This window comes from Arvicola amphibius, chromosome 2 (genome assembly GCF_903992535.2).
Source record: "Arvicola amphibius chromosome 2, mArvAmp1.2, whole genome shotgun sequence".
Taxonomy (NCBI): Eukaryota; Metazoa; Chordata; class Mammalia; order Rodentia; family Cricetidae; genus Arvicola; species Arvicola amphibius.
Window position 1 is genome coordinate 171,076,303 of NC_052048.2, and position 24,573 is coordinate 171,100,875.

A 24,573-nucleotide genomic window follows, 5' to 3' on the forward strand; every position below is an offset into this window, starting at 1 on the left:
CTTAGATATTCACAGTGTTGAAGATTTTATTTTATCCCTCTCATGAGCACTCTGTCTTTAGTTTTATGAAGATGGAATAGAAAAGATTGAAATATAGTAAGGGGAGACCAGGTCTTCTTATGACTGCTAATTGGGGTACTCATGATTTCTTTCAAGCTAAATAAAAGATATATGTCAACAGAAGATATGTCTTGAAAGATTAAATCAATTTCTTCATTTTACAACAGTAAAAAAATTCTGACCTATGAAACTAAAGAACAAAGATGTCTTTTAAAACAGAACTCTAATGATTTAATGCACCATTGAATAAATGCCATAAAAGATTAACAGTAGAAATCATTGAATAGGCCAAGGAGTAAAAGCTGAGCAAATACAAAATGTCATAACACTTTGGGGATCAAGAACATGGGATTATTTGCTACTGGAACTCAAAACTTGGAAATTCTAACTCTAAAGCAGAAAAAAAAACTACTCACCTAAGACAATGTTGGTAGAATGTGGACCACAACTAAGCTCCGAAGTTAAAACACAACTTCTGAAGGAAAAATACAAAGTTACAGAGCATTTTCCAGAAAAAAAAAATGAAGGAGTACCCTGAATCAATGAAACCTGTGTCCAAATAGGCTCCCTTGAAATCTACAGTAGCTTAGAAGAGATCTACAGCTTAGAGATCCTCTGAGCAATGGTGTGGAGTTTCTATTCAAGAGGAATTATGGCTTTGCTGGTACCAAGTGGAGTTAACGATTAAGATAATCTGAGAATCCAGTGGTTACAAACTCTCTTGAAAGGATTTATACATATAAGTGGAAAAAAACCTTCATTCTGTTGCAATGCCAAAGCATGAAAAGTATGATATCACATAACAATCACCAAACATTAAATGTACCAATGTGTTGAACATGGGAATTAGAGAAGCATGTACCTCTGCTCTTCACTGCTATTTGGCTTAAATGTCTATACTGGAGAGTAACTGGAGGATTGAACAACTTATGTCCCTGTTACAAAAAAAAGCCAAAAAATAAGACATGAATTAGATAAAGGCTCACCCCTGCTGTCTGTCGCAAATCTGCTAGATGAACATGGAATACTCATAAGCTCAGTTAGTTCTAAAATTGCTTGGAGAACAATTGTGAAAATATTGGTTTTCTCAATTATTCTCAAATATTATTCTTTTAAATGCACACTAGTTGGTCTATATATCATAAAAGTCGGTGTCATTGAGAATGCAAGTGACTTTACATACCCCACTGAGAGGTAACATTAACCCAGATGCTCTAAACAGCAATAGAAATCTCAGACATAAAAACACATTCTCCACATTCTTATAGAATGCTTAATTTCAAATGTCACTCTTAGCCTCTACAAAAATATGTGAACTCAAATAGCTAATATCAAAAATAACAAATACAAAGTGATTTGCAGAGCTCAGTGCAAATCTGAAACCTCACTTCTTATTACTGGCTATGGATTTCATCTATTAGTGTGCTGACCTTTCTTCTATCCCTTCCTGCCAGAGCTGCCAATCTTCATTTACTTAGCGATTATCAGTTCTCTATGCATGCCCCTTCCATGGCATTATTTCAAAGTTCAAAAAGATTTCGACAGGTCGAACACTTTCTAGAATATGCAAAGCAAATCTTTCTATGTCAATAATACAACAGAAGTCCCTTTAAAACATTTAAATGTTTTCTTAAAGCCACTAGTGCCCCCTCTAGCTTGCATATGAAAGACTAAGAAATAAATGTTATATAGTCTGCAAAAGGTAAGGAAATCACATAAGCAAAACAAAACACAAAAAGGCTTTAAGAGCACCTACTTTTCTTGCACCAACAGTGCTAAGGGGGACAGTGATGGAGAAGAGTTGGGTCGTACATTTGTTTCCTTAGAAACAGCACCAGCTGCTAAAGTCAAGTCCTTTGTTATCTGAACTAAGAATAAAGACTGCGAACACGGAGGCAAGCAGCTTGGCTTGGACATCCCCTCTGGAGGTAGAGAATTGAGCCACGGTACTATTTTGTTATTCAGTTTTTAGAGATACAAAGTCATTCAAGAGCAAAGAAAAAAGATAAATGCACAGAAACTGTATTTAGTTTCTAGAGTCCTAGACAACTAGAGGGAGCTTCTGAGATCATCTTTCTTCTGCCCTACGTAGAGCAACAAGACCGTGGCAATGACACGAGCTACAGCAGCGGAGGGGGCCAGAGGAGAACTTGAATACTACAGAGCTACCAGTCCAGTGGGGAGGGGGACTGAAATCAAGAGGGCTAAAGGAGGATAGGAAAAGAGCTACCCGTCAGCAGTGACTCACGGACAAGAAAATAGAGACTAAAGGAAACCAATGAAGTGCAGTACCAACCTGAGATGTGAATTGGGTTTTCATTCTTACTGGACTAAGAAAGAGTCAAAAAGACCTCACCAAACAAGGATGCAAAATGCAAACAGAAACAAGAAATTTCTGGCTTTGGCTTTAAAGTATTAATAGTCTAATAAGGGTACAATAGTCTAATAAGTATAAAAAAGCTTATAAATCAGTATTTAAATTAGTAACATCCCAGTGGAGAAGAAGACAAAGTATTTTATAAAAAAAAAGTATGAACAGCCAGTGAGAAGTGGAACTTCACTAGAAGTAAAAGATATGTAAGTAATATGAATAGTTGGCATTTTTTAACAATACCAAAATAGGAGGAGCATTGCTATATATTATTGTGATAGAACAAATTGCTACTGCTTTTCTCAAAGAAACTAGCAGTCTGCATTAAAAACTTAAACAAGACTCTTTACTCGTAGATCACTTATCCCATTTGTTGTGATTTACCAAGATAACAAATTTAGGAATATATGCAATCCTTTCAGACTTTCTGAAGTATGTTTTAAACAGAAGAAGGATTGCATCACTTTTCCCCTTTCCTCCCCACTCCAGCCCCTCTCAGCTTCCATTCTTCCAACTTCGCTTATGTCCTCTTGATTCTCAAGTTGATAACCTCTTTTTCTTTGGGCATTATTGTTATATACATATATATGTATGTGTACACAATAATGTATATAAATACAACTTATTGGATTCTTTTTTGGTGTTGTAAATATGGTTTCAAGGCTGATCACTCTAGACTGGACGACTAATAAGGGAGGCTTATATTGGGAGAAGCTAATTATTAACCTGCTACCAGGAGTCATTAGATGCCTGTGGCTCTCTTATAGCAAATAAAGACTATTGTAAAAAAGCTCCAACTGGACACAATGTACAGATCAACTGATCGTGGGAAGTACAGCTCCAACAGATACATTTATATTGCAGTTCCTGCATATATGAAGCAAGGAACAATCCAGAAGAAACAAAGATTTTAAGAATCAGAATACCAGGAAGTCTGATATCAAACAATCTTTCCTAGAAGTAGCAACATAAACAAGAGCAGAACACTGGACAGAGGAGAAATTTTGCAGGGTCTTGCCCCAGGTTTTTATAAATTTTTCAAGGTTTTTCTAAATTTTTAAGTAAAAATGCAGGCAACATAAATACTAACAATTAGGATATGAAGTGATATTTATATTTAGTCACTTAATGGACTGTTGCACAGTAATTTAAAATTATGTACATAAAATATTTGCTACTAAAGGATGCTATTATAGTATATAAAAACTTGTAATGACTCCAATTTCATACATATGTAAAAGAAACAAGAAACTGTTGTTAGGTACTGTTGGAATTGCACATGAAACATCAATTTTCTTTTCCTCTTTTTATTAATTTGTTATTTTGTTTTAGGTAAATTTTACTATTACAGAAAATTTGATTTTACTAAGTATTTCTTTACTTGTAATAAATGTTTATTATGCTATGGTTAATCATGGCTTCAGTTATTATTGTTATGATTAAACACCATGACCAGAGAAACTTCGGGACGGAAGGGTTTGTTTGGCTTATACTTCCATATTACTGTTCATCATCAAAGGCAGTCAGGACAGGAACCCAAACAGGGTAGAAGCCTCCACAGGTGCTGATGTTGAGGCCACAAATGGGTGTTCTTTACTGGCTTGCTCCCGCGACTGGTTCAGCCTTCTTTCTTACAGAGTTCAGGACCACCAGCCTAGATATGACACCACCCACAAGCCCTACCAATCACTAATTAAGAAAATACCTTACAGCTGGATCTCAGGGCTGCATTTTATCAACTGATTTTCCCTCTTTTCAGATAACTCTAGCATTTGTTTGTTTGTTTGTTTGTTTGTTTGTTTAGGAGACAGGGTTTCACTGTAGCTATCAAGCCTGTCCTGGAACTAGCTTTTGTAGAGGAGGCTGGCCTCGAAATCACAGGGATCTGCCTGCCTCTGCCTCCCGAGTGCTGGGATTAAAGGCGTGCACCACCACCACCCGGCTTACTAATTCTTTTGAAAGCTGTCATTAAAGACACACCAAAGCAGAAATATTCTGAGTTTCAAATTTTGACTGCATGGTGCATATAAAATAATGAGTAAAAATTAGAGCTAAACTGTTGAGGTGTAAATGTTTATTTATGAGTTTTATATTAAAAGACCCTAAAATTATTTTTAATTTGTTGCAGGGTTTTCCTTTTTCTCCCTATACAAATAGGAAAACGGAATGGCTAGTAATTATGGTCACAGTAGTGGTGAATATGTTTAATACTCGATTGGTTACCTTTTGTTGATGTAACCTTTGGAAGAAAGAGTTTATTGTAGCACCCATAATGATGATGTTTTCTTCTAAAACTGCAGATATTAAAGGGGAATATTTGCAGAGTAAATACCTGCACACACAACAAACACACCAGACACATAACTGTCTGCTGTGCAGACTAACAACATGGAAAAGGCTATGTTATTCAATAAAACGGAATCTCCGAAGATGACAGAGGAAATCTTCTCCATGTCAGTTTTGACCTTTACTTTAGTTTTACTTTGATGACCACATACAACACAAGCACAATCTGTTGCCAAACTAAGCATCTCCAGTCTTAACACGTGAACAACAGAAGATACATTCAATACCCTAAGACCTTGGTTTCGTCCATGGCTTCTGATTTATTATGCTTGGAAGAAAATACAGTTTTCTGAATACAAAGGCTGTAGTCTCTATTTCACTGCAGTTAATTTTATCAGCATGGCTTAAGCACACCTTTCACTAAACTTTACTTCCTTCATATTGTGCATATTAAAAACAACTTATAGTGGTGCCACGGCTAATGTCCCCCTCAGTCTGCCCCAGCCATACAGCTGCCACCCACATTCAGAGGGACTAGTCTGGTAGTATGTGCTTCCTTCCCTGTCCGGCTGGAGTTGATGAGCTCCCATTAGCTCAGGTAAGCTGTTTCAGTGGGTATACCCATCATGGCCTTGACCTATTTGCTTATATTCTCACTCCTCCCACTCTTCAACTGGACTTTGGGAGCTCAGCCCAGTGCTCCACTGTGGATCTCTGCCTCTGTTTCCATCAGTTGCTGGATGAAGGTTCTATGGTGACATTTAAGATATTCATCAATATGACTACAGCATAAGGCCAGTTCGGACACCCTCTCCACTATTGCTTAGGGTATTAGCTTGGATCGGGGTCATCCTGATTTCTGGGAATTTCTCTAGTGCCAGGTTTCTAGCCCCATAATGGCTCCCTCAATCAAAATATCTCTTTTCTTGCTCTCAATCTCTGTCCTTCCCCATCTCAACTATCCTTCCCCATCTCAACTATCCCATTCCCTCAAATTCTCTCCCACTCCCCTTCTCTTTTCTTCCTCCTCTTCTACCCATACTTCTCCCCTACCGCCATGATCCCAATTTTGTCAGGAAATCATGTTTGTTTCCCCTTCCCAGGGGAATCTATATATGTTTCTCTTAGGGTTCACCTTGTTACTTAGCTTCTCTAGGGTCATGGCCTATAGGCTTGTTATCCATTGCTTTGCAGCTAGTATCTACTTATGAGTAAGTACCATGTTCATCTTTCTGGGTCAGAGTTACCTCAGTCAGGATGTTTTTTTTTCCTAGTTCCATCCATTTGCAGGCAAAATTCAAGATGTCATTGTTTTTTGGGGGGTTTTTTACACCACTGAGGAGTACTCTAATGTGTAGATGCGCCACATTTTCTTCATCCACTCTTCAGTTAAGGGGCATCTAGGTTATTTCAAGGTTCTGGCTATTACAAATAATGCTGCTATGAACATAGTTAAACAAATGTCCTTGTAGTATGATTGGGCATCCTCTGGGTACATCCCCAAGAGTGGCATTGCTAGGTCCTGGGGTAGGTTGATACCCAGTTTTCTGGGAAATGGCCACACTGATTTCCAGAGTGGTTGTACAAGTTTGCATTCCCACCAGCAAAAGAGGAGTATTCCCCTTATTCCACATCCTCTCCATCATAAGCTATGATCAGTGTTTTTGATCTTAGCCATTCTAACTGGTGTCTCAGAGTTGTTTTGAATTATCCCTACTGCTTGCACTGGTTTTTTGGAATCCATTCTCTCTAGATGGATACTTTGCTCAGCTGAAATATAGTAGGGAGAGCTTTGGTCCTTCCTCAAGGCAATGTGCCTTACCCTCTCTAAGGAGTATGAGGGATAAGGGGAGCAGAGGGAGGGAATGGGAGGAAAGGAGGGAGTGGGAACTGGTATTGGTATGCAAAATGAAAAAAAAGGTAGTTTGTTTTCTTTTTTAAAAAAATGAAATAAAAAAGTGAAAAGAAAAACAAAACAGCTTATGCTAAATGGGCATAATAATAAATTGCTCCCTAAGTACTTATTTTATACCCAATGGTTAGAGCGTTCCTCATTTCCCATCAGAGAAGTTCCATTTTGTAGGAGATGGTGATTAATAGAGAGATCCACAACTATGAGAGATATAGATCATGACTCCTGACCCTGAAGCTCAGAATAAGAGGCGAAAGATGCCAAAAGCCAGAGATAGTGGATGTCTGCCAAAAACAGTTTACCAGATACGATAATGGTGTTGCGCACATAAATTCACAGTGACTTTGACTACATGCACAGCACCTGTAAAAGAACAAACTAATCAAATCCCTGTATGGGTGGGGGAGGGGTTCGCGAAAGCCAACCTAGTTCCTGACAATGAATGGCTTCTTGGAGAGTCTGTTTCCTTCTGAGGGACCAACCATATTCCAGCTGATGGACAGGCCTATAGCCATGCAAACACAGGCAGCATTAAGTAGATTCAGTGAATTTCTTTTAAAAAGAGCACATAAAGTTGAGAGGGACATGTTGAAAGGGATAGGAGAGAAACTGGAAGGAAATGGATAAGCAGTAGATTGATAAATATACATTAAGTGAATGTATAGAATTCTCAAGCAATGAAAAAATGTTCTTAAAGAAAACCATTGCTATCAGTTTATAACAGAAAAGTCTTCCCGTGACACCAACTTCACACCAGTCTTTGGTGATATCAGTTCTGCATCATGGCCTTTTGAACAGTGTTCTATTGCTTTAATTTACAAATCTCTGTCAATAATTAATATCTTTTATACTTCTCTAATTCATAAGTGTGGTATTAAATATTTGGTGAGCTTCCTTTTTTAAAGATTTATGTATTTTTATATTATGGGTATGAGTTTGCCTCCATGTACATCTGTGTAGCAGCTGTGTGCCTGCTGTCAGTAGAGGCTAGAAGGGGGCGCTGGGTGCTTTGGAACAGGAGTTACAGATGATTGTTAGTCACCATGTGGGTGCTGGGAATTGAACCTGGGTCCTCTGGAAGAGACAGAGCTCATAACTGCAAATCACCTCTTCTAGCCCTTCATTTAGATTTTTAAAAATTTATTCTCTTGTATTTATATTATTCTCTCCTTTTTTCTTTCTGTTAAATTAACTTTTTTCATTTTACATACCAACCCCAGTTCCACCTCCCTCTCCTTCTGCTACCCATCCCACTCCCATCTATTCTTCAGAGGGAATAAGGCCTCCCGTGGCATCTTCTAGGAGTTAGACAGTGTTACATTTAAGTCTGTGATTCAATTATTTCACTTGGAAAAGGTGTTAATTCCAAGTATGGATCAATGTTTTGCAGCTCCATCACATATTTTGAAATGAAATAATTTACCTTTTTCCCACTCTATTGTGGCTGCTCTTTGAGCAAAAATTATTTTCCTGTAGTAGTGTATTTCCAGGTGCCCTATTGTGTTTCCTTAATCCAATTTTATTTTACAAATATCCACAGTCTTGACCATTGCAGGTTTTACAATAAATTTTCAAGTGATTTAGAAAAAAATACTGATTTTACAATAATTTTAGATTTATACAAAAGTTATAAAAATACTTTAAAAAAACTCACCCATCCAAGAATTTCAATTAATCCTTTTCTCTTAGTGTGCCATACTATGTTTATCAAAACTCAATTGAGATCATTGATTTATTTTTTAAAAACGGACACTTTTGTAGACAGCTCTCCTTTGAATCCATGTTTTTTTTTGTTTCACTAGGTACTGTTGTATGCACGTATGTATATGTATGCTCATCTTCTAAGATTCAGGAAAAGAGTTTGTCATATAAGACTCTGACATTCAAGGTAAGATAGAAGCCCTATTAAGACAGTCTGAATTGAGACCAAGTTAGACAATATATCTACTATAGCTCCCAGATGTGTGTCATGAATACTTGCTAAGAAAGTCTTCAATAACTGCCAGATGTTCCTTTAATTCAATATATGCTTGTGCAGTGGAAAATTAAATAGAATATCATTCATAAATCACCAATATTTTGTTTTGCACATGACAGTACTCCCTTCCCTGCCTCAGGGAAGTTCAGAATATTATTTCTCCAAGCTTTCAATTTTGCACTAGCCTACGTTATGTTGTATGTCATGTTTCTTCAGATGAAATGTCAAAAGCATTTGCACAATGAAAGAAACCTGATCCCCAAATGACTCTGAGATTCTTAGGACATAAGCGAACTATCCGGTTTAACATCTATTGGCAATTCACTGAAACAAGCTCATGATCTTATGAGAAAGCTACACACAGGAAACACACAGAGAGTTCCCATTTGAGTCGCAAGCTGACAAGATGGACTAGGTGGTGTTATTCATTCAATTAGAAAAGAAAATGCATTCTCTGGAAATTAATTAGTGGCCTTAATTATTTATAAAGCTTAGAGAACAAACTGGCATAAGATAGTAATTTACTATTGAAATCCTGATTAAGAAGGATCATTTATGAATGTGAACAGGAAGATAGCTAAACCCAGCTGTATCAGTCACTGCCAGAAGATGATTCTAAACAGTTCTCTTCACAAACAATGTCATTTCCAATTTTATTTATCTCTCAAAACCAGGCCGTGGAATTAGAGTTTTTAAATTGCAAAGTAGAAGTGACAGTCCTTTGGAGAAAGTCAAAAGCACAAAGACTCTTTGCCATACCAGTGACAGCCTTTAAATGGTCCCCAGAAAGCATCACAGTTCCTGAAACAGCTCTGCAAACTCACCTCATAGTAACTTCGGACTGCATTGCAAAAGGCTTCATCGGCTACTATCTGAGTTTCCCCATTGAGGAAGGCCTGGAACCGTTCCTTCAGTAACTGCAACTGTTGTTTATTGAGCTACAAGGAAAATAAATAAGTAAAGAAATAAATACATAAAGAAATAAGCTGATAAATCAGCCAATTTGTACAATAGAACAATCATTAAAAGTTACATTTGCTGTAGGTAGATGAGTTAGACATAGATTTAACTGTATAGTAAAGAAAAAACTGAAAAATCTTCCTCTCTGTACTTATGAACATTTCCCCCAAGTGACTTCCCTACACTTCTCAGAATCCAGAAGTGGACCTGGGCTATGAATGTCTGCCCTAGATAGAATTGCTTGTGTAAGCTTCCAGGCCCTTTGCAGAGAAAGGAAATCTGTAATTTTGCTGAGAGACTGATGCACAAAATTATTATGCTGAATAAATAAAGCCACGAGGGTAAGAATTCTTAGAGACAAGTAGACACCTTTGGGGGAAAGAGGCAATAAGCTGGAATGTCACAGAACACAAAAGCAAAAGGGACTCAGGACAAAATCTTCTGGAAGGAATGAATGCTGGCTTTTAAATGTTCAAATTCCAGGAACAAACATGTTTTAAATGCCTGAACTGAAATAAACGGAGACATGAGCAGATGACAGATCTGGAAGATGAGCGACCCAACAGATAAACCGGGAACGCCTACTCAACTCCCCCCCCCCCCCCGGGGGGAAGAGATGAGAGGCTGAGGGGGAACACAAATTTACAACCCAACTTCATCAGCACTGTAATGCGGCTGCCGTCACTACCAGCTGTCATAACAAGCCAGGCTGGCTCAGACACAGGCTGTGACTCACCAACCATGTCCTCTAGTCAACTACAAGCAACATCAGTCACTTCATTTTTAAGCTGCACTGCAAAATAAAGACCAGGTGTCTCTTATTAAAAACGTATACATAATTCCATGATAGCAGGAATGGAGATTTAAACCCAGTGTTTAAGCCCCTGAAAGCACTGTCTCGGGGCTCTGTGTTCATTCATGCCATGAACCTCATCTTTATCACACACACACACACACACACACACACACACACACACACTCCCTTAAGACAGGCAATAGGTCTAGACATATAGACATGCTGTGTTCATGCTCCACTAGACCAAGGCAGTTCTGGAAATAGTGTACATCAGAACACATAACAAACAGCAGAGGAGCAATGATTCTTCATCCCATCAAGATGAGCCTTCCCTGAAGAACTGAGTCCCTAGTCCGGTTGTGGAGTCTATAGAGGCGGAACCATGCTGGGGGAAAATGATTAAAGGATTAGAAAGCTAAACAAAACCGGTATGATTTGGCTTCAAAAGAAAGCCGGTGTGAAATAAGTTTAAATCTGTTCAAAGGGCTTATTAAAATGCCATTCAAATATCAGGGAGACAAGCTCTTTCAAAACATGGATTTTATTTAGGAGTCTAACAAACAAGGAAGCTGGAAATGAAACTGTTGCGGTTGCTCCCAGGCTGATAAAAAAAAGTGTCCTATTGTGGGCCTAGGTGTTAGAAGAGTAAATAAAAGCGCTTGCTCTGAGGACTGAACGATGAAGATGGCCCATTCCTTCAATGAGGTTACTTCCTTCATTTTAAGAAGAGTTAACCCGGATGAAGTACAGCACCAAGAAACATAACCATTACATTACAACCTACATCTCCATAGTAAGAAGAAAATAAAAGCGGGCACCGTTTGTACGCATGTGTACAAGCAAGGCAAAGGTAAGTCCATTTTAGTCCTTTAAGCACAGCTCACAGAGGACTCAACAGAACCGGGACAGCAACTGCTTAGTGTAGGGCAGCTGAGAGGTTTTAGTTCCGGAGCCATGGGAGTCACAACAAAAAGCTTTACCTGGCAAATCCAGCATTGGGTGACATTATGGAATTGGGAAGGTTTGTGGGGGAAACAGAGGGGACTTTCAGGATCATTTGCCCAAGTTCCTTCACTTGATGAAACATCGTTCAAAATAAACAACCTGTTTCTCCTTCAACTACCTTCTATCCAAAGTATTTTGTTACTCCTTTTAAAAACTACTCTAAAATATTATCTCTGTGATTTCTAGTTTATCAGTATTTAAGTTTAGTTGTTAGAACTACTTTCCAATGATTATGACATGGCAAATTCAAAGACATTAATCAAAGAAAGGAGATTGGAACAAGCCATCATCTCAGACAAAACCAGTACAGTATCAAAAACATGCATAAGCATGTACCTATCTATCAGGATCCAACATTTATAAATAACAGAATTTTAATTCTGTCACTTGTTTGCTTTTTTCTGTGGTGGATAAGTGGATAAAATATTTTAAAAAGTGTAAAGTATAAAGTTTAATATAAAGCTCCATAGCTTTAGTCCAAATCCTACTCTACCTGTATAGAAATTAGATTTTGAATCTGGTTTATTTTTTGTGTGTGCTGTTTTTATTTACAAGTTTTTCATAAGAAGTTATTAAACTTAAAATTTGAAAATGAATATATACATATATGATAGATCACTAGATAGATACATAGATAGGTATATACAGATAGACAAAAGATACTGCTGCTATATTTAAGAAATGAAAGAGCACCAGATATTAGTTAGATAAGTTAAATAAGTCTCTTAATTAACAAGTATTTACATTTCCATACAGATAAAATGGGCAAGAAAAATGAAAACAGTCTTCAAATACAGCACTGATAACTGCTCTCAGAAAGTAGTTTCCTAAAATGTTTTGACCTATACAATCTCTATTATAGACTAAGAGACATGCTACTTGATTAGCATACAGATAGAAGAAATCAACACAAAACAATCAGAATCAAAATACTAGTCAAATGTGATTTATATTTTGCTACAGTGTACTTTTTACTACACTATAATACCAAAAGTGGCATAAGAATAACTGGTTATCTCCCCAGAAAAAAATATAGATTACACTATAACTCACAATGATATGGATTAAATCATTTAATATATAAAGGTTGAACCATAATGAAACTAGAAGAAAACACCGGAGAATTCCTTTATACATCAGTGTGAGAAAAACCTCTCTAATTATGACTCAAAACCCACAATTCCATTAAATGGAAAGAAACCTTCAGATCCGTATTTCTCATGAATATAAATGTAAAATCCTCAAGAAAAATGTTAGAAAGCTGAATTCAATAGGTATAAAATTAATTACTCAACCAAAACCAAACATGATTCGTCATAGGTATGTGGTTCAACACTCAAAAATCTATAAGTAGAACTCATTCTATAAACAAGCTAAAGTGGAAAAGAAACACAAGATCATACAGTAGCTATAGCAAAAACATTTAGGAAAGTCAACATTCATGATTTTTTAAAAAGAAACTTCCATGAGTCACAAACGGAGAGAAACTCCCTAAACTTATACGTTAATAAAACCTCCTACAAAGCCACACAATTACTGCTATATATAAAGACAGTACATGAGCAGCTTCCACCCTTAGGTTATGGCAAAGGATGGGTGCTCAGTTGACCACTACTTATCAAGAGAATAATGGAAGTCATCCTAGGTAAAACAGTAAGGCAAAAGGTAGAGGAAAAGGAAGACGAAATAAGACTGTCTTTCTTCATAGATCATAAAGAAAATCTATGAAAAAGCCCCCAAAAATATCGACAAAATGTTCCTGACATAATAATCAATTATAGTGTGGCAACAGTGTGTAAAGTTAATATACAAAAGTTAACTGCTTTTCTATACAACACCAAGGAATAATTTGCACTTTTAATTACAGCTACAGGTAATTTTATTGTCTTATAAGTTCAAAACCTGATCATAAATCTAACAACAGTACAAGACTATAAAAGACAGCCATGTAGTAAAAAGCACAAAACCAATGAAGAAATCAAAGCAAACAAATTGAAAAGATATTCCCATTCATGGGTAAGGAGATCAATATTGTTGGGATATCAGTTCTTCCTTCCTTGATATGATCAACTAAAACCAACCTCACACAAAATTCTGACATGTCATTATCTGGAAAGACAAAAAAACAAAAGTAGTCATTACGTTATTGAAGGAAAAGAATAAAGTTGGAGGGCTGATACTATTCACCTTCAATGTTTATGGCTATGGTAATCAAGAAACTGAAATTAGCAGAATTGTTGGCAAGCAGATCAATGTAGTAGCAAAGGAAGTCCAGAAAGAGACCTAGGGAACTAGTATCAAGTGGTCTTTAACAAAGAAACAAACTCAACTTATGAAGAACATACAGTATTTAGAGCAAATGGCACTGGAATAGTTAGATGGTCACAAGAAAAAATATATGGATCTAGGCAAATACCTTACTTTCATTACAAATATTAACTTCAAAAGATCACAAGTCTAAATGTAAAACTATGAATGTCCTAATCTACGACAAATTTTACATGGCTATGTATTTGGTGACTTTTTGGATACAAGGGCAAAGGCATGAAATGAAAAGACAATTGCGGCAGCAGCACTAGACTTTATTTAAATTAAAATTTCCTCCTCTCCTCCAAATCCGGTCCCCTAGTCTCAGCCCCATCTTGGTAGCAGAATGCCAACTACGTCCTCCCCTCACTCCCAGTCCATATCCCCAACCCTAAAGGATCAGCAGACCTTCCCTTCCAACCTCCCTCCCTAAATATCCTGTTATCCCAGTCCCAGTTCCAGAAAACACTCGAAATGACAGAGAAGCAAGTAGGCCACTCAAGCTTTAGATCTTTACTGCCCTACCGCTCATCCATGACCAATCGCAAGGGATTATCTCCAGCTCTGCAGCAGGCCAACTGTTGTGGCCTCCCCTCCCTTTCTGCCCAATTCCCAGGGGAACACCCTACTTGCTTCTTTCCTGTGGACCTCTTCACCTCCTTTAGCCCATCTCCATTCCTAGATGTCAGTTTTTAATAATAAGAACATGTTTTACCTGGACCCTCTAGTGGCCACATCTATCATGATCCCAGAAGAATTTCCTACAAGTCAACACATAGCTGCCATGCTGCCCTATGAAGAAGAGAGGATAACAGAAATCAAAAAGTAAACGCCTACCCAACAAAGACAAGACCAGATATGAGCACTTACAACTGCAGTCTTCCCAATCCCAGATTCCTAGATGCTAGTGTAAAACCAGAATCAATAACAGCCACGACAACACGCCTCCACTAAACAACTCCAGAAGCCAACAGAGTAGGCCCTGAGTTTTGTGACACAGCTGTAGCGAAATACAAAGACCTTAAAACAGAATAAATTTTGCATGCAAAAATGCCCTAGGAGACTATGAAAAGACTAACCGGAAAATTGATGGTAGCAATTCATAGCCTAAAAAACTAATATCTAAAGACATGGAGGCTTCCTGAAAACTGATATAAACCTAACTAACGAGCCAGAAAGAAAATGAATAAAAGACACATTGCAGGGCAGTGACACTCAAACTAAGAAAACATGCCTAGCTACATGTAATTCCAATAAGCTATTTGAAGTGTTTGGAAGCACACTAACTAATACCTCAAAAATAGTGGAAATTTTTTTAATAAATGAATATGTCCCTGGTATCAATAATTGTACTTGGTGATTGACAATACTGAAATACTTAAACACATGTAAAATAAAAGCATTTACTTCATTAAAATTGCTAATAATAAAAGTGGGAATGGTGTAATAAGAGGAGAGAAATTTAAGACATACAACATTTAAATAACATACTATATTAATTGCACAATAAAAATATAAGAATTCTCTGTGTTCTAATATGAAAAAAATTCCAAAAGAAAACAACTTAGAATGATACATAAGATAGGGTTTGATTGACATGGAAAATGGGCAAAATGAGAATGAGTAAGAGAATTTGCCTTTATATGCTGAAAAAAAACTAAGGAAGATAATGGTTTGGGAAACATGACAGGTAGAAAATAAGAGAAAAAGGCTTTCCAACTTACAGTGCTTTATTAATTTGTGGATTTAAAGTCACACATTTTATCCACTCAAATTTTATTAATATAGATTTAAAATAGGCTATAAGTCTTAGAATTTATATTGCCTTGGTAAAACACTGTGACCAAAATAGCCTGGGGAGGAAAGTGTTTATTTCATGTTACAACTCTCAGGACATACTCCATCAATAAGGGAAGTCAGGACAGGAACACAAGCAGAGCAGAAACCTGGAGGTAGGAATTGAAGAAAGACCATAGGGGAGTGCTGCTTACTAGTTTGTTCTTCATGGCTACTTCATTGTGCTGTCTTGTAGTCCGTGCCTAGGAATACCAGTCCACAGGTTGACACGCAATAAGCTGGGCCCTTCCACATCAATTAGTAATCAAGAAAATGCACCACAGGCCAATCTGGTAGGGGCACCCTCAGCTAACTTTCCTTGTTCCAATGACTCTAGCTGTGTCAAATTGACATAAAACTAGACAACACATTATGACACCAATTTTGCACAACTTTAAACTCAGAACAACTACAATCAATTGCAAATAGCTCAAGTCTACACAGTATGAACAATGGACACAAATGAACTGACTTTAAGTTATCCTTTCAGGAGGATAAATTGGATGATGTAGAATTCCCCTCTGTATGCTATGAACATTTTTTATTGCCATTTGCTAATAAAAGAAGCTGCTTTGGCCTATAGCAGGGCAGAATCTACCTATATGTAATAGGTAGATCAGGGAGACATCATGTAGCTACCAAAGGGGAAAGACATGCCAGAACCATAGCCTTAGCCATAGCCTTATGTGGATACACAGATTAATAGAAATGGATTAATATAAGATATAAGAGTTAATAAGAAGCCTGAGCTAACAGGCCAAGCAGTGTTGCAATTAATAATTTCTGTGTGATTATTCAGGTCTGAGCAGTGAGGAAATGAAAAATCAGTCTCCACTTAGAAAACAGCACCAGCATGGGGCAAGTACATCATATAAAAACTGAGAGAGCTTTGGGAAGAATCCTAGACACAAAAGAACAGAATTTAAGCATGGCTCCTTGGTAGCAACATTGTCTTCTGAGGGCTCTGTCTGTTGTTGGCAAGCAGAGGCATGGCTCTTTTAAGATGGCTTCGTAGTTTATACTGGCAGCTCTAACAGCTCTGGCTCTTTGTGGGGGGGGGGTCTGGCTACAGAACTCTTAAATAGAGTTCTACTCTATTTAATATGGCAACATAGACCTGCTGTGTCCCTGCAACTGGAGCAATGAGCATGGCTCACAGAACTGGCAGTAAGTGTACCAGCTATACTGAGAGACCAATAGATTTTTGATTCTGGGTCTTTTAAGCTAAACCAACATAAAGGTATCTTGACTTCAAACTTTGGGTCCAATGATATATTGTTTGGGAAAGGAGGTTTTGCTTTTGTTTCCAGAGAGAATAGGAACCTGTGGATTTCTTCCAGACAAATGTGATTAGATGGAACAAGACTCCCAGAAAGGTCTCCATTAATACTAAAAATACATCGAACAAATAGCAGGAAGCAGTTTGGAGAAAACTATGCCCAAGTTCCAAAATTATTGTTTGTAGATGTTTTCTATCATTTAAAGGGAGATATGATAATAGAGATGAATACTTTGTACTGTTAAAAATCTTGATCTGTTGACACAAATTTAAGGTTGATTTTGTTACACTGTGTATATGTATTTCTACTCATGTTTAAGAAATTGTGTTTGTGTAGCTCATTTAAAACTGTAATGTATAGTTAAGAAATACAGGTTAATAGATAGTCATCTGTAATAAGCAAACTTTTAATTATGTTAGTTAGGTTTTCTAGATATAGATATATATTTCAGTTAGATAAATAATCTTCAACACTCCAAAGATTTACAGAATATGGTATTTAAAATGTTTTAAAAATTTAAACTTTTCTGGACAGTAAGAAATGTCTGCTTCTGGCAGCACCAATTACATCAGAGAGGTTGATGGCATCGAAGAAACTTGTTATGGAATTTGTCTTCAATGTGATAAGGCTAGCCATTTGGGTAAGAAACTGCTCTTGCCTGGCCTGTTTGATAGTATGTGGTATGAACTGGACATGCAGGACCCATAGAAATGTGAGTCCTGAACTTGCCTAAGGAAGGTGAGACAGTCGTTCAGGGTTTCTGATTCACAGAAGAAACTGCCAGACATTCTGCAGGACACAGAAGAAAGCAACTGATGAACTTTGCTACTACAAGGCAGACAGATCTTCAAATTTCCTGCTTCATGGAAAAGTCTGCCAGATACTACAGGCCTGTAGGCTGAAGATGGATGCCCTAATATTACAGAAGAACTTTGGCTGACTGTCCAGTCAGTGAGATGTCTCTGTCATTTCTAGAAGTTTGTAAGTTGCTTACAATGCACTTTCTGTTCATTTAAGTAATACTATATCTTTCTGGGGTCTTTGATGGAGTTGAAGACAGAAGTTGAAGGACACGCCAGAACCTTACCAGTAAGCCACAGCTTTGTGCCAATACACAGATAAATACAAATGGGTTCATTTAAGATATAAGAGTTAGTTAATAAGAAGTCTGAGCTAATATGCCAAGCAGTGCTGTAATTAATATAGTTTCTGTGTGATTATTCGGGTCTGAGCAGTCAGGAAATGAACAAACAGTCTCTGCTTACACATTGTACTATTTTTTGTTTTATTTTTTAAACATTTAATGATGGAGGATTCTCATTGGCTAATAAACAAACTGCCTGGCTCATTTAATGGGCCAGTCCTTAGGTGGGTGGAGTAGACAGAACAGGAAGAAGGAAGTGAGGTAGATGGCTCAGTCAGATGCCACATCTCTCCTAAGTTAGTCAGACTGCCCAGCCTCTCCTCAGGGAGAGAGATGCCATGAAGCCAGCCACCAGGACAGACGTGCTGAATCTTTCCTGGTAAGACACCACTTTGTGGTGTTACACAGATTATTCGATATGGGTTAGTCAAGATGTGAGTAAGAGGCTGGAACTAATGGGTCAGGCAGTGTTTAAAAGAATACAGTTTGTGTGTTGTTATTTTGCGTGTAAAGCTAACCATTTGGGAGCTGGGTGGCGGGATGCAGCCTGCCGCTCATCACTACAATTTAAAGTATGAGGATTTCACTGAATGGTAGTTAAAGAGAATGAAATAAAAAATCATGAGCAAGGAAGTCAGGACCGTGAGGGGTGTGTTCACCCATTGAGACAGTCGGACAGAACTAACGGGAGATCACCAAGTCCAGTTGGAATGGGACTGATGGAAGAGGTGACCAAACTGGACTCTCTGAATGTGGCTGACGGTGGAGGAGGACTGAGAAACCAAGGACAACGGTGATGGGCTTGGACTCTACAGCACGGAGGGGCTCACTGTGAGCCTTGTCAGTTTGGTTGCTCACCTTCCTGTACTTAGGGGGAGTGGGGAGGACCTTGGACTTAACATAGTGAAGGGAACCCTGATGGCTCTTTGGCCTGGAGAGGGAGGGAGTGGGGGGTATGGGTAGAAGGGAGGGGAGGGAAGGGAGAGGAGGAGGGGAGGAGATGGAAATTTTTAATAATAAAAAAAAACATGTTAATTATATGCCCATATCATTCTAAACAATTTATTCATTTTAGATGATTGGATTTTAATATTGTTTGCTTTTGAAATGGTCTCATGCAACATGCTATGTGGCCTACGCTGGCTTCAAACTTGATATGATGCCCATGCTCGTCTTGAATTCCACATTTTTCTGCCTCTGTCAAACAAGTACTTGGATTATAGGCATGTACCACTACACCTGGGTCAATGTATAAATCTCATAAAATCTCTTAACAAGTGACTTCTCAGAATTCATTTGAGCCCACTGTGTGGACACAGAGGTTGGAGAGAGAATTTATTACCTTAAAGAAACCTATTCACAATTTGGGCAGTAATAAAATGTTGCAGGGAGCACTACTTGTTTGGTTCCTAGTTGCCCTCCTAGCTTAGACCCAAAATAATCACACAGAAACTGAATTATTTAAATCACTGCTTGGCCCATTCGCTCTACCTTTTTATTGGCTAACTCTTACATCTTAATTTAACCCCACCTACCTACGTTCTGCCCTATCAACAGGACAAGACAGTTTCTTTATTCATTAACCAATAAAAACAACACATAGACAGAAGGACCTCCCACACCAATAAAACATTAAAATATTCATCCTATGACTTTGTAGTACAACCTATCCCTTATTCAGTACTTTCTAGGGCAACACAGACTAGAAGCTAAGTTCTTCAACACAGCAATTTAAGAATCTAAACACAAACATTTGCTCAGGAATCTTTACTTCTAGAACAAAATTTCGGGTTTCTCCAATCCCCTGGATAATCTTCAATGTAGTTTCTCAGAAAATAAACATGCTAAATCAAACTAAAACCACAAAAACTCCTGGAAAGCTGTTAGATAAACAAATGAAATGTATTACAATAGCAGTGTTCCCTCTTAATATAGACTGGTAGAGTGTGTATCTCTCTCCTAGGATAGAGCGGCCAACAAAGAAAGAGTGGTGGGAAGACAGCTTCCCACACTGTGAGCACTCCATGTCTATTAATTCAACCCAAGAGATAATTAGCTCTTGGCAGACACATCAGATGACTCACATCACACTTCTTGTCAACAAAAACTTCTAAGACTTTCTTCCATGCTCTTCATTAAGCCCTGTTTCAACTTTCTAAATCCATTCAGTTCATTGTTATAGTTGATCAAGACTTTTGCTTTTACTTCTGATTCCCTTTCTTCCAGGTCTGTAAAGCTCTGCCAGTTTGCTATAGTCACTGCTGAAATAAGACATTATTCATAGTCTTTGTTGCAGTAGTATAAAATCCTTACTAACTCATGATTAAGAATTCTGATATTTCCCTTATTGGTGTTGATATACAACATCAAACAATATTTTGTAGGGTCAGCTGACTTACTGTTCAACCATGTTTGAAAACTGTGTTTGAAAACTGTATTTTCCCCATATTTTATCTTCAGGCATCACTTTCACCACCAATGAATAAAACGTTTCTTTCAAATATAAATAAAAAACTAACAACGATCTAGTGGGGATTGAAAAACAAACTTTTATATAAAAATAAATTATAGAAGCTTAAAAAGAACACACAGGTCCTTGAAAAATATGTAAACACAGTCAAGACACCATGGTTATGAAAATACTTCAAATATTGACAGTAAAGGCTGCGTTTTATTGATCCAGTCCAGCTGTGCTAATAGTGCAGCTGAAATAACAATGGGGAAAACAAAACCCTGGGTTTAAAGATGTTCTGTATATCTTTGGTATTTTGTTTTCCAGTTCAAATTAGATCATAGACTTTTCATGCTAAGTCATGGACTAACTGAAGACCATGCCAGGATTCTTCTAGACCAGAGACGAATCAAAATGCCTCCAGAAACCCAACACCTACTACTCTGCTGTGTGGATCCGGCCTTGGCCTGCAGCGCTCATCGCCAGTAGCAGTTTCAAGATCTCTAGTAAACAGATTCCAACGCAGAGTATCACATCACCACGGGGTAGAATATCTTTGGGACTGGAATCAGAGTTTTCTAGGTTTAAGCTTCTTTTTTTGGGGGGGGGGGGCGGGGGGTGAGAGGTTAAGCTTCTTTACTCCAGGCACCGATGTTCATGAAAATGCACAAAGGCACACTACTAATTAGACACAGCAAAGGACACAGTAAAGACTGAAAAAGAGGAAGGGGAAAGGAGTAGTGTATACCAGTAGTCGACAAATAAAATGGACAATACTGCACCTTCCACACTCTAAAACACAAAGGCCCTTCAAAGAGCAGAACAAAGTAGCTCCTGAGAGACTGTGGCTAGGCCTCTTACATGGGAAACATTAGCACTCATCATATCCAGTTCTATAAGGTTTTGTGTCCTCTTTCATGCAGACAGATGCAGGCTAAGCTTTGGCTTTGGATAATGTTGGTCCTCATAGCCTTCAGATCAAGAATGTTTAACCATAGAATTTATGTAACATTCCAAAAATTGAAAAGAAAATATGAAAGCTGAAACATTTCTGATCCCAAGGCTTTCAAAGCAGGGATATGAAACCTGTTCTTGGGATAGCAACTATGCCCACCAGAGACTACAAGGACCAGGTTTATTATGTGACCAATGAGATATAAGATAGGAGATACGTATGAATTCTTGCAGAAAGATGCTGCAGTGAACGGTTCCTTCCCTCTTCCTCTGCTGGCTGACATTTTATATGACAACTGAAGCTATCATATTGACTATGAAGACAGAGAAATAGCAGCAGAAGCAGAGTTGGCACCCACAACAGCAATGTCACCCTGGACCCTTCACCTCTCAACATTCACTAAGAGAGAATTGACCAACACATACAGACAACTTTTATTTTGGCTTTATTGGCAATATGTAGCTACAGGCACTTAATCCTAATGAATTAAAAAGAAAAATTAATGAAGTACAGAACCAGGAGGAAAACAGCACAGTACTCAACTAGCCTAATATTTCCTGTAAGGTTACTCTAAAATATTTTTCATATTTTTTTGCAATAGAAGATCATCATCCAATAGGCCTGCCCCAATAAACAGTGAAGATCTAAATATATGTGCCTGAGGCAGACTGAAAATAATATTATTTTGGAAAATTGAAATGTTATTATCTCACAATATTATGAGGGAGATTAAAAAGTCCCAAAGGAATAATAGCAATTTAACATATCTTACAATAAAAGGTATGCTAAGTAATGAGTAGAGAATCACAAATCCTACTGCATTATAGATAAGTGGACCCTAGGCAAAGCTAACTCAGCTATGCTCTTGTCAGAATGCAAACCTGAGAAAAAGCGCACACCATTATGAAGCTGTCTTTGGTGTGTACGTGGGAGGCAGGTGAAAAATGAAACTACAATGTGCAGTCCAAGGATTTCACTAATTTCCCTGCCAAGGGGCACAGACAGCATACCCTCAAATGTCTAGTTTTTCTTTCTTTTTCTCCTTGTGGAATTGTAATCAACAAATAAAAATTATACATATACAAGGGCATTTATAGTGAGATGTTTTGCCATCATTTGACCTTTTCTGGACAGGTTTATACACTGCAAATTAGTTGCTATAATTAATTTTATTAACATATTCATTACTTTCTAGTCAACGTGTATGGGTGAGTGTGTCCACATGTGTAAGAGAGTACTAAAGATGCACTTGCCTAATGGATTTCATATATGTAATATGGAATTATTAATTGTAGTTGTCACTATTGAAATGATATCTCTAAACCTTTCCATTCTGTATAAGTGAAACTTTGTACCCTAAGACGTAGGCTTCTGCTATAACTTTAGTTCTGACTAAAACAATGCTTATCACGTAACAAGTTCTCAATATTTCATTTTTAATGAATGCGCTTAGAAACAGAAATAACAAGCTAATAAAACTATTCCTTTGCAGGATGGCCATATCCTCTAGTCTCATATTTGAGTCTTCACCCCCCTCCCTACCCAGCAATAAAATAAAATGAACTCAGCAACCACAATGGAACAGAAAATAATCCACCCAAGATAGTGCTATTTCATCAATTAGTCAGTTAGTTTACATAGTAGTAAAAGGCAATGGAGTCTTCTACTGAGGTTATTTCATTCCTTTTTATAACTTGATCCCCACAATTTATATGGCAATAAGAGGGCTCATTAATCTCAGTACCTCACATTCTTCATCTACATAACAAGAACAGTGATAACATTTAACAAGACTGTTATACTAAACACGATACTCAAACAGAAGAGATTAACATATTAGATGGTTTATAATTGTTATTACTTTAGAAACATGTGGCTGTTTTACTTTAGCAATTTCAAGAACCAAAAGAAAAATAAATGAATCTTAGAATAGATGCCAAAGAACAATTAATAATAGATTGATACAGTGCCATGCTACTCACCCCAATAAGAATAAACCATCACTATTTGGCACTTGAACTATGTTGGTCCAAGTTCATATGTGTTTTGTTTCAAACCCATTCTGAATTCCAATACCACAAAAAAAGGAAATACAAAAACAAATCACCAAAATCTTCATTAGTTATATGCAGAAAAATGGATATAAAGGTTAAAATAAGTTAAGATAACCTTTATGTGTTCCTTTGGATGTGTTTTTAAAAGGATCTCAGAAAGACTAAATCACATCTCTGGCTCACATTTTTCAGTTGTTCATTATCAGTATGTAGAAACACGTGTGATATTTAAATATCTCTAGAAGAAAAGATGAATGGGATCATGATAGCAGATGCAAAGCAGATAAGGCCTGAATCACAAAAGGAAACAGCACTGTATATAAGCTGAGGGCAAAGTTCTGAGATATGGCCTATTCCGTAGAAATTGAGTGTGGACCAAATGCAGTGCTTCTGAGTCTGCCCACCTTATCTACAAGTTCCCCTCTACAGCCATCCACTTGCAGACCGAGAATACCCCAGAAACACAATTGTCCCTGGACTGGATACAGACAAATTTTTCTTAATATTAGTAACGACCTAAACAATGGAGTATACCAATTATTTTCATAGCAAGTGTATTGTATTCGGTACTACAAACAATATGGATGACTTAAAGCATACAAGAGATGTTTGAAATAAGACAATCAAGTTCTTTGTATATTTTGGAGATCAATCCTCTGTCTGTTGTGGAGTTGCTGAAAATCTTTCCCCAATCTAAGGGCTGCCGTTTTGTCTTTTTGACCATGTCTTTTGCTTTACAGAAACTTCCCAGTTTCAGTAGGTCCCATATGTTAAATATTACTCTCAGTGCCTTTGCTACTGTGGTTATATTTAGGAAGTGGTCTCCTGTGCCAATGTGTGCTCAAGTTTACTCCCAACTTTCTCTTCTATGAGGTTCATTGTGGTTGCTTTTACACTGAGGTCTTTGATCCATTGAACTTGAGTGTTTTGCATGCTAATAGATATGGATATATTTGCCGCTGTTGGGTATATAACCAAAAGACACTCAGTCATACCACAATGACATGTGCTCAACTATGTTCATAACAGCATTATTTGTAATAGCAAGAATGTGGAAACAATCTAGATGCCCCTCAACTGAAGAATGGATAAAGAATAACGACATCTTGAAATTTGCAGGCAAATGGATGGATCTAGAAAAAGTCATATTGAATGAGGTAACCCAGACCTAGAAAGA

At 37.5% G+C, this 24,573-nt stretch overlaps 1 protein-coding gene across 8 annotated transcripts in view; it reads right to left on the reverse strand.

The window, feature by feature from the left end:
- The window catches only part of Cadps2 (calcium dependent secretion activator 2), a 510,179-nt gene that overhangs the window by 367,495 nt on the left and 118,111 nt on the right, over positions 1-24,573 (reverse strand). For all 8 annotated transcript variants that reach the window (XM_038320974.1, XM_038320981.1, XM_038320973.1 and 5 more), the window contains exon 2: positions 9,432-9,545. In XM_038320974.1, the coding sequence (XP_038176902.1) occupies positions 9,432-9,545 (114 nt within the window). The remainder of the gene's footprint in view (positions 1-9,431; positions 9,546-24,573) is intronic.